Source organism: Quercus suber, unplaced genomic scaffold (assembly GCF_002906115.3).
Source record: "Quercus suber isolate HL8 unplaced genomic scaffold, Cork oak 2.0 scaffold_681, whole genome shotgun sequence".
Taxonomy (NCBI): domain Eukaryota; kingdom Viridiplantae; phylum Streptophyta; class Magnoliopsida; order Fagales; family Fagaceae; genus Quercus; species Quercus suber.
The window spans coordinates 212694-224499 of NW_027070122.1; the positions used below are offsets into that span (position 1 = coordinate 212694).

Below are 11806 nucleotides of genomic sequence, written 5' to 3' on the forward strand. Positions count from 1 at the left end.
GACAAATTCATGCAAATCACATGAAAATTTTACAAAAATCAGCCAATTTTAATTATAAATATTTCCAGGGAAAAACCTTCTCCAATAAAACAAATAAATCCTTAGACACAAGTGGGGATTTTTGGAGAGAGAGAGAGAGAGAGAGAGAGAGAAATAAAACATATTGAAAAAAGAACAAATATAAAATACAAATCCCAATCGTTTGTGTATAATAATAGAAAGACTTCCTGTTCTAGGTAACACTACTTTCTTCATGTCCAAAGAAATCTATGTATATTCATGTACATGAGTGAAAACATCCCGATGAAAAAAAGAACTAAAAAATAATAGTTGGAGGAAGAAAAAGAACCAGAATATGATAAGGTATGGAAACTTAAGATAGGTGGCAAAAGTCCATTAGTTATCACAGTGCCATTTCGAGGTAGGCACGCAGCTAAGATAATGGCACCAGCTGCAGTGATCGTTTCCATTCTCTCCCCTAAACAGCATCACCAATCCCACAGTAAATCTGCAATTTTCAAAGATAGTGTGACTTAGTTTTCTCATAGAATTGCATCATGTATGTTGTTTTTTTACCATAAAACTCCTAATTCAAACAATCCAAGAGGGGGGTAAAAGAAAAAAAAGGTAAAAGACTCGTATATGACTTAAGATTTCACTCCATTAAGACAAGTCAATATACATGTGGCTAAGGATGCTGGAGAGGCCCAGGGGGATTTTGTAGAAATTCAAATAACATACTCTCTGTGTTCTGAAGAACATTTGAGTACATTGTCTTTCAGGACACCATCCAAGTGTTAGGTATAATAATTCCTAGGAGCCCAAGAATGACTACTTGTTTTCCAATAGTCACTTAATTTTTTAAGGTCAAATATTTTCCCCATTCCTTTAAGGTTATTTCATCCAAATTACTAAACCCCAATGAAGACCCAGGAAACACAACAGAAGGCAAAATGGACAAATCCCACGCCCTGTTAATCCCATATAATAAATTAGAAACTAGTGTGATAAACTTACCCAGCAATCAGTAACACCACGGAAACTACCCAGAGAACATATTGGTAAGACTTGTACTTAGAATGGACACGAGAACCAGCTGGAAGATACTGGCTTTCCATCCACCCAATCTGAGGTCGAATTAGCAAAACAAAGCCGAGGAGAAGTCCTGTCAAGAATCCTCCAATATGGGCAAAGTTATCAACGTGAGGAAGAATTCCAACCGCCAAGTTAATGACAACAATAACTATAAGCGTGAACAGTGCTGCAGCCTACAGGAGAAAAAAGAAGAGGCAAAAGTTAGAAATCGAAAAAAAAAAATTCCATAAAGAATAGGACACGCAACATAAAATGAAAAAGAATCATTCAAACAGTAAAGCCTCTCCAACTACTAAATTCATTTTTAAATTCTTTCCCCAAAATTTTCTCAGTCCACAGTCTCTGCCCAGGTCTCATTGACTCACCATCACGAATAAGGAGGCTATTCATCCCAACTACTATTGAAAAATATTGTACAAACATCATAATCTTTGCACTTGCAAATATTATTGTTCAGTGGTGTAAGCCTCATTATTAGATGTAACTATGAAAGACATGAGGCAATCAATCCTAATGCTAGGTATGGACCGATAATAATAACAACAGTGACAACAAGAACGAACCAAGAGCTAGCAACAAACCTTATTGCTATAAATGGTCCAATTGGTTAAAAGCTCTGATAACATTGCACCAAGAAGGCCAAACAAAGCACCAGAGGCACCAACAGAGATACTTTTTTGAATGAAGAGGCAAGATAATATGCTCCCACCAAATCCTGATAACAGATAGAGTAACCCAACTCGCACTGCAAGAAAATAGCCAAAATTTATGTTAGAATGCTTGAAAATCAGAGCAGAATTTAAAAACCAATAAAGTGCGTAAACAAGAGCTTCATAAAGGGGTGAACTAAGGTTCATGGTCCGTAGATGACTGCATATGATAATCACCCATGGGAATACAATTTTTTTTTTTTTTTTAATTTTTTTTACAGCATTTGGATGCACAGAATTTATATTGTCATTGATAAAAGATACTCATACAGAAAAGGAAGGTCCAAGCGTAAATATATTAATATTTTGATATCCTACTGATGACCAATACAAATAGATGAATGATTTCAGCTTTACAGTGAACACAATGACAGCTTTTATAGCCACATAAAAACATTTGGATAATCCAAATTCTTTAATCTTGAAAGAAGCCCATTTTAATTAACCTAATAATGAATTTATAGATTAACCTCTTTTTCAAAATTGCACTAGTTTGATGTAGGTACACATTTAAATTCAAGCCACAGTGGAAAGCATGGCATACCAAAACCAAATTGCTGTTCTAGGCGGATCCCAATGAAGATCAAGCTCAACATGTTTGCAAGCAGGTGAATAACACCGGCATGCAACCAGATACAACTGACAAGTCTCCATCCTTGATGTTGGTACACTACCTTTTGCCAGTCCAAAGCTCCTAATTTTTCCAATCTGCACAGTTGGAGTATAATATAAATTAAGATATCACCATAACTACACTTTTTTTTTATATGTAATCACCAAATTGAGAGAGGAATGAAATGAATTGTACTTCCAAGCTCAAGCAATTCAAATCCAACCAATAACAGCAAACTGCATAAATGTGTATTAATATGATCATGACATATGGCTCCAAATAACAGCATGATTTTACTTGATTTGCCAAGAGAAAAACAGTAATGATAATTATAGGTATAAATGATGCAACTAAGACTTACTTAAAAGAAGTGTTCCCATATCTATGTCTTGCTTTTAATTAATCTATACTATTATTAAAAGAGTAGCGTGTGTTAGTCTCATTATTTGATTTGTCAAAAATGTCCTTACTAAGAAATTAAAACCAAAAAGGACAAAATTTAAAGAACAAGTTAAAACTGTCAAGCTAAAAGTATAAATAAAAATCCTTAAATTAGGTAAAGCGGGGGAAAAAATTGGGATAGTGGAGAGGTTATACTTTTAAAATTTAACCATCTACAACTACAAATATATGGAACATGAGTTAACAACAGTTAAGATAATTAGACAAAATAGAGTTTTACTTTAATAAAAATAATTATTTTTTTTAAAAAGAAAAGACTTTTGAACATGTGGGAGCATTTGTGACGAGGGTTCCCCCCCACCCCCCCCCCCCCCCTCCCTCAAAGTATCTAATAAAGGCTTGTTTCCCACCACATCTTTTAGCACAAATTAGACCAGACAATAACTGATTCCTGCTAGAACCCACTTTTGTATTATGATTCTTATCACAGTGAATGATCACTCATTTTATCCAAAAAGGTAGTCCACAAGAACAGGAAACCAAAAAGACTAGCAGATAAAATAAATCAAATAAATGGGTGACATATCATTAAAGACTACAGACGAAACTAGAAAGATAATTTTTTTTTTTTGAGATAAAAAAGTATCCACAGTTAATGACTCATTTAATTTTAGGATGGGATGTCACATCCATTAATTAAACCAACTCAAATCTGCTGAAGATAACAATTTTGATCCAACCACCGCACACTCTTGATGCAATGATTACTCAATAAGTATAAGTGCTTTGAGAGTGTGGAGGGCAAAAACCAAGGTTCAAGTCTTCAGAGAAAGCTTCACACACATATACTCTCACACACATATACTCTTAGATTAGGCTAGAGTAGAATTTTATCTTTTATAAAAATAAAAATTAAAAAAAAAAAAAACAATTTTGACCCCCAACCCATGTTGAAAAAATGACGAACAAGGATCACTTTCATGTATCTGAAAACCTAAAGCTCCAGTCTCTTCCCAAATTAACTCAGATAATATGGAAGCACCAATTAAAGTTACAAAAGCAAAACAGGAAAAAGAAAAATTAGTGCTAACAAATCCAGAAATCTCTCATGCTTCACCAAAAGATCACTCCCTCTAATTGCCACAAGCAAAAAAACATATACTAGACCTTCATTAATCATTAGAGGAATATTCTGGATTCCAAGAAAAAAATTGAGGAATTTTCTAGTGTTTGAACAGTGATACAGATAGCTAAATTGTTCAATTCTCTTTGATGAAATCACAGATAACTCATCCATCATGTTGATACACAGCGGCTTATATTATTCTATAATCCAAGCTAACCATGATTTGGGGCTGTCAAAGAGCTAAGAATAAATTGGCCCAACACAAACTAGCTGATCCATCAATAGAATTTTCACCCCTTAACAGAATGGCAACAATCAGAAACCAACCTCCCTAATGCAAATAAATCTTTAGAAGTCCAATCACTAAAACCAGATCACAAGAGAGAAAGCACACATTGATAATTGATAATGAATTAAAATTCAGCCACACAGATTAAATCTCATCCACCAAATTTATAATTCCACACGTCTAACCTCAGGCAGAACAATTCACAATCCAAAAATAAACACAAACCAAATCAAAAACAAGAAATTTCTGCATAAACAACTACTAACTCCCCAAAATCCCAAACTAATAACCATCAAAGAAAACCACAATATCTCCAAAAAAAAAAACCCACAAGCCCAACAATCCTAATCAATAAAAAAGAACCCCAACCAAAAAAATCAAATCCAACCCACTTCAAAAGGCAAACAAAAAAGAACAGAAAACAAACGAAAACCGAGAGTTGGGGGGCAAAGCAGGGAAAACTCACGTAGCAGAAGAGGGACCAAAGAGAGGGTTATCATGGAGAGGCTGGAAAGAAAGCCTGCCAAGAAACTTGGCCACGCAAGCCTCGTTCAAATTGGGATTGTCTTTGGGGCAGTTGTTGATGTACATGACCAGAACGAAGACAGCAACATTGGCCACCACAAACATAGGAATCAACCATGAAGTCCATTCATTGTCCGAGGCTTGAACATCGAAATTTTCCCGGTTGTACCTTCCGTTTTTTGCTCCTCCTCGCTCAATATCAGAGCTAGCCATTCTTTTGTTTCAATCTCACAACAAATCTCTCTGTTTTTATTTATCTATTATTTTTTTATATGATGTGGGTGTGTGAGTTAAATACAATAATACGGGACTTCGAAAGTTTCAGTCTTTTCAGAGACACAGAGGTTGTTTATTTATATTATGGAGACAGAGACAGAGAGAGACTGAGAAGTACTGGCTTGGAAGGGAGAGGGAGTCCAGGGACTAGCAAAGAAAAGGAGGACTTTGTTTGTGAATTAATTTCCTCTCAAAAATAGGAAAAAAAGTTTTTCAGATTTAACCGTTGTTGTCTTGCACTGTAACTCTTTTTGCCCTCTCCGACTCTCGTGTCTGATTCCGTGGGGCTTGCTTTCTTGGCTGTTTGATTGCGTTGCTTGTTTTTTTATGTCTGTATATTGGCGGTGACAGAGATATATTAGTAGTAGTAGTGGGGTTTGATAGAGTTACCTGATTCCAAATATATGTTTGCCTTCGAAATTACTTATTTAGCCTTGAACTTGAGAAAAGAGTGTCTCGTGAGGTTAAGACACCAATTAGTAAATTTTACTAATTGAATTAAGTAGAATTTACAAATCAATTGTTCTGTTTGTTATGGCAAAGATAAGAAAAGAAATTACTATTTCTCATTGCCATAGTTATAGAATAATTCAAGGCTAATATGTGAGAATAATGTTATAATATAAAATAAAAAAAATAAAATAATGGAGATAAGAATCATGAAACCCATCCAATAAAATTGGTGAAAATTTTTTTAACAATTTTTTTTTTTTTTGCACAATAAAATTGACTGAGAACTGATTAGTTGACAATGTCAAATTGTTTATCATAATGCATTCTTAATAAAGTGCAATTGATGTCAAATGTCTTATAATTAACACTGGCACTTCCTATAAAATAGTATTTCTAATGTGTTTAGGTTCAGTTTCCATCTCCCAACTATTGAATTATAAATAAATAAATAAAGTACAATTGATCACATTGGAAGTCTAGTTAGGTTTGATCATATACATATTCCAATGACTAGTTGGGTTTGATCATTTTACATATTGAAAAGATATAAGTATTAAATGCATTTGAAGTTTAAACCCAAGCCCCCACCAGAATAAAAACAAGTCTAAAACTCTTTCACGTGCATAATAATTATCATTTGTCAAATTGTCATTTACAATTTTACCAACCCAAAAAAAAAAAAAACAAAAAACAAAAATGAAATGGTATTTTTACTTTTGTCACTTTGTCTATAGAAAGGATGAGATAACAAGGGAGCTACATTCAAATTAAAGTAATGCATTGAATCAGAAACCAAAGATGAAAAAGAACGTTAACTCAGCCCAAAAAAAAAAAAAAAAGAAAAAAGGAGGAAAAAGAACGTTAACTTTAACGATTCTTACAAATTTTATCTTTTGCATGCCCTTTATTTTGAAGGGCCTTCTGTTTCAAAGTTACAATCAAACCCATGCATAAAATTACTATCAAAGTAATTTGCTTAACGAAAAAAACCATGTTAAGTACGAAAGTTACCTTTTTGGTTGTACAATCCAAAATGACTTGGTCTTGGTTGCATACACCAATTTTAGATACAATATATTTTCAAATTTACTGAGGTGAAAGTGCTCTATTGCATTAATAAGTTGGAAGTGAGATTCCATTTAAAAGAAAATAGTGAAAAAGGGTAGGAACAAGTGAATTTTTTAGTTAAAATTATTTAGAAATTGGTAAATAGTCCATTTGGTTAGACATTTTAAGATAATAAAATAGCATTTTTAAAACCCTAAATTTTGTTTTAAAACCATAATTCCTTATAGCATTTTTACAAACATTTATTTTAAATTCAAAATATAGTTTTCTGCCAACAAGGGCTTGGCTGAGTGGGTAAGGCTCAAACGCTTCGTGCAACACATCTAGGTTCGAGTCCCGCTGCCCGCAGACTTTCGTTGGTGGGTAAACTTAGTGGTGAGGTGTACTCACAAAATGTGAGGTGACTCTTACACAGAGGGTACAGAATGGGTACCGACTACGGACTCCCTGACCGAGGCCACTGGCTCCCTGCCCGGGAGTGTAATATGACCATAAAGACCCCCATTTTTTTTGTTTCTCAAAAAAAAAAAAAATACCGTTTTCTAATAGTTTATTCAAAAATGGCTTCTCTTTTTACTTTTTTTTTTTTTTAACTTTTTTTTCCTTCCCTCTTGTGCACCAATAATGAGAAATGAACTAAAAGTCTAAAACTGTTAAACTAAAGAAATAATTTGTAAGTTATCCCTCTACATTAATGTTTTGATCTTTTGTCTAATTTCATTATGACGCGTCAATTCATTTCATTATTTAAATAGAAATATAGCTCAAATATGAATCACATTGAGACAAACAAAAACGCTGATATTTTTTAAGTTTACAAGGATCACGTTTCACATGTTACAACAATCTTTTTCCCCAAAATATCGTACTTTTGATAGCTTTTGTGCTTTTTAATGTATTGCACGCTTTTCTTATCAAAAAATAAAAAAATAAAAATGTATTGCACGCTTTAACATAAAGTGGCCAGGAACTCATGCTAGCGATTGCCCACGCCCTTTTGGAATTTGGATATCCAAGGGCATGCTTCTCCTCCTTCAAAATTCTATACGATAAAGTCTACATGTAATGGTTGAATTGTGCTAAAAATGTGAATTATTAATTAATATTTATCTGTGTTAGAAAAAGTGTTAGATAAAATAGGAATTCAGCCTCTTTTTTTACATCATAAAGAATTTAACATCATTTTTTTAACCCTGCAATTCGAATTTCTATCCCTAAATCTTCAAGCATTTTATTTGAGAATTGTCAATTGAATTACAAGACTATCGGCAACAATTCATTATCATTGTTAAACTTTAAACATGTAAATTAAAAATAAGAATACACATGAATTAGCCCCAAATCATGATAATTCATTTATTCAATATCTTAGTTGTGTAACTCTTTTCACTCTAACTATGACAATAACCCAACCAGTAAATAAAAACTTTTAGGTTCGATCATAAAGTGAAATCTTTATATTTTTTTTTGAGAAAGAGGTAAGAGAAGCTTCATTAATGAAAATAACAAAAGGACAAATTACAACGCTAAGTCACCCTGGAATACAGCATCCAGGTCCTCGGGTAGTTCTTCCACCCAAACATCCATATCTGCAGATAAAACTGCTCTACGGGCGAGGGAATGTGCTAACTTATTTCCTTCCCTCTTAACATGATGAAAACTACACAACTCCAAACAAGAGCCCAGTTGACGAGTCTCCTCAATGACATGACCATACATGGTGAGACATCTTCCATGGTCGTTTAAAGCTTGTACAACCCGCATACAATCCCCTTCAACCATAACCTTGAAGACACTCAATTCTGCCGCAAGAGTAACCGCACGCCTAGCAGCCAATGCTTCTGCCAATTCAACCGATTGGGAATGCTTGATCTTCTGACTTAAAGCTGCAATGATGTTGCCACCTGAGTCACGAACAACCACACCCAGCCCGACTTGATTCAAATGATCAAACACAGCTGCGTCATAATTTACTTTGTACACATTTTCTGGAGGTGGGGTCCACCTAACAGGGGGGTGGTTGATAACTGGAGTCAAAGCTTGTTTCTTCGCTTCTGAGAATTCATTCGCCAGGTTATGAGCTCGCTGACCAATCTCCAACAGTGACCACGTAGGCTGGTTCTCCCGTACACGGTTTCTTCGTTGCCAAAGACACCACGCGATGGTTGCAAACCAAGCAACATGGAAGCTTGAGTTCTGCAGCAACACACAATCAAGCAGGTCCATGAAGGTGCGGTGATGTTTCTCATATAGTGATACAAAACTCCTCACAGACCGCCACACTACTTGGGCTTGCTCACAATACCACAGACTATGGAGAGAAGATTCCTGAGTTTCGTCACAGAGAGGGCAACGATCATCCCCCACTACATGTCTTCGATATAGATTCATCTTCGTTGGCAGCGACTCCTTTACGGCTCTCCATATGAAATGACGAACACGGTTCGGGGCACGGATTCGCCAAATCCCTTTCCACACACCCTTAAACCCCTCAGAAGAGGACGAACCAGCATTGGATGCCGAAGTGACACTTGACATCATCTGGTATGCACTTTTAACAGAATAGTTACCGCTAGGAGTTAGGGGCCAGGTAAGATAATCTTCATTGTTGTCATCACTAACATAAATTCCTTTAATGACGTCTGCTTCCCATGGATAAAACACATTATCAATGAGAACCTGATTCCATTGCCTGGGGTTATGTAGAAGCAAATCACCAACCTTCTCAAGATTGGCTTCCGGTTGAGGAGACACTACCAGCCCAGGAGTAGTTTGAGGCAGCCACCTGTGGTTCCAAATATCAATCAATTGGCCATTACCCACTCGCCATACAGCCCCATTTCGGATGACTTCTCGGGCCTGCAAAATACTTTTCCAAGCATAAGAGCCTTTGGGATGAACAGGAGCTTCTAGGATATTCCCATTTGGAAAATATTTGGCACTAAAAACTCGGAATAAAAGTGTGTCTCTTTGGTGAAAAAGACGCCAAACTTGCTTAGCCAACATTGCATTATTAAATCTTTGAATGTCTCGGAAGCCCATACCTCCTACGGATTTAGAAACACATAAATTACTCCAATTTATCCAGTGAATCTTCCTATTTTCACCTTGGCCCCACCAAAACTTGCGAATCATAGCTTCGATGTCCTTGCACAACCCCATTGGTAGCTTGAAAACACTCATAGAATACGTGGGGATAGATTGAATAACAGCCTTTATCATAATCTCCTTTCCAGCTTGTGAGAGCAACTTCTCCTTCCAGCCTTGCATTTTTGCCCAAATCCGTTCTTTGATTTGTGTAAAAGAAGCCTTCTTATTTCTGCCAACAAAAGAAGGTAGACCCAAATATTTCTCATAGTGTTGGATTGCAGGGACACCAAGAGAAATTTTTATTGCTTCCTGTACATACACATCAGTATTCTTGCTAAAAAACAAGGTAGTTTTATCTTTGTTCACCGTCTGACCCGAGGCTTCCTCATAACATGCCAATAACTCCTGAATCTTCTCACATTCCCCCAAGGTTGATCTACAAAACAACAGGCAGTCATCTGCAAAGAATAAATGGGTAAGTTTTGGCCCATTCCTGCAGATAGAGAAGCCATGTATTTCACCATTGTCTGCTGCCTTCTGAAAAATAGCATGGAGGCCCTCCGCACAAAACAAAAAGAGATAAGGTGAGATAGGGTCCCCTTGCCTTAAACCCCTTGACGGATTGATCAGGCCCTTTGGTTCCCCATTCACCAATATCGAGTAAGTTACCGTGGTGATGCACTCCATGATCAAAGCCACCCATGCCTCTTGGAAACCCATCTTCAGCAATATTTTCTTGAGGAAAGACCATTCCACCCTGTCATAGGCCTTACTCATATCTAACTTAAGGGCCATAAAACCTGTCTTCCCTGTATAATTAGTTTTCATATGATGCAAAGACTCAAAGGCAATGAGAACATTGTCAGTGATAAGCCGATCAGCTATAAAAGCACTCTGTGTATCAGAGATATACATTAAGATACATTAAGATACATGGATACACTTAAAAGATATACATTAAGATACATAGTATAATTCTTACATATATAATTTAAATATTATTGATAGTCATTTTTATATGTTTTTTTTAACTCATTAAAAAGTCTTGTAAGAATATTATTAAGTAGAAAATGTAAATTGTCCCATTTTTAATTTTTTTTTATTTATGTTCATTAATTCTAAACTCTTTGGTTTTTATACACAATAACTCACTTGAATAAATATTTATGATGTGGTCCCACATTTGACTCCAAAGTTAAAAAACAAAACTCTCTAAAAATATATAATTTAGGACATATGCTACAAAATTGAACTTCAATTGTAGAATTTAATTGAATTTTCTCTAAACTTTACCTATTAATATATATATATATATATATTCTAAACTCTTTGGTTTTTATACGCAATAACTCACTTGAATAAATATTTATGATGTGGCCTCACATTTGACTCCAAAGTTAAAAAACAAAACTCTCTAAAAATATATAATTTAGGACACATGCTACAAAATTGAACTTCAATTGTAGAATTTAATTGAATTTTCTCTAAACTTTACCTATTAATATATATATATATATATATTTTATAAAACAAAATCCAAACTTCCTCAATTAAATCCGAAAAACTTTACCTATTAATATATATATATATATATATTTTATAAAACAAAATCCAAACTTCCTCAATTAAATCCGAAAGCTAAAAGCCCCTTAGAAACCCTGGTTAGTGTTTCTAAGGGTTTTCTCTAATCTCCTATTTAATGTGTTTCTTTCCTTTTAAGAGTTTTTATTAGGGCTTTAGAAACCCACCATAGTTGGCTTTTCTCCTATTTAATGTGAAGAGAAGACACCTCTATCAACTGGTTTTAGCACCTTTAAAAAAATGTAAAACAAAAGGTTTAACTTTCAAACAATAAATAATAATGCACCAAATCACATGACAATCACAGCTTGCAATTCCCAACAGTCCAAAATGTTTTAACATTTCCATAGAAAACGACTACATCCACAGTCAAGTTTCACAAGTAATTTCTTAATTTATTCCTTAATTCTTTGGTTAGAGAACAAAGTCAGTGTAACAACATTACAGCAACACGCAAATCCATATATCCCATGCCCTCAAAAAATAGTAAAGACTGCTATCAGCCTATCACATACATGATACATATAATATATATGGTCAAAATCCAACTAACATTAATGCACATATTGAAATGGAGC

At 34.8% G+C, this 11806-nt stretch overlaps 1 protein-coding gene across 1 annotated transcript; it reads right to left on the reverse strand.

Moving 5' to 3' along the window:
• Positions 1-163: 163 nt before the first annotated feature.
• On the reverse strand, positions 164-5349 carry LOC111999499 (RHOMBOID-like protein 2). The gene is made up of 5 exons (XM_024031624.2): positions 4702-5349; positions 2350-2513; positions 1677-1840; positions 1018-1268; positions 164-508 (listed from the first exon to the last, which is right to left on the reverse strand). Exons 1-5 carry the CDS (start codon positions 4971-4973, stop codon positions 397-399), a joined length of 963 nt encoding a protein of 320 aa, XP_023887392.2. The 5' UTR covers positions 4974-5349; the 3' UTR covers positions 164-396.
• Positions 5350-11806: the final 6457 nt, after the last annotated feature.

Coding starts and splice junctions, on each gene's coding strand:
- LOC111999499 (XM_024031624.2), bottom strand. CDS start 4,973: ATGGCTAGCTCTGATATTGAGCGAGGAGGAGCAAAAAACGGAAGGTAC. Junction 1,269..1,676: donor GGACCATTTATAGCAATAAG/GTTTGTTGCTAG, acceptor TTTCTCCTGTAG/GCTGCAGCACTGTTCACGCT. Junction 509..1,017: donor GTGGTGTTACTGATTGCTGG/GTAAGTTTATCA, acceptor TGAAAATTGCAG/ATTTACTGTGGGATTGGTGA.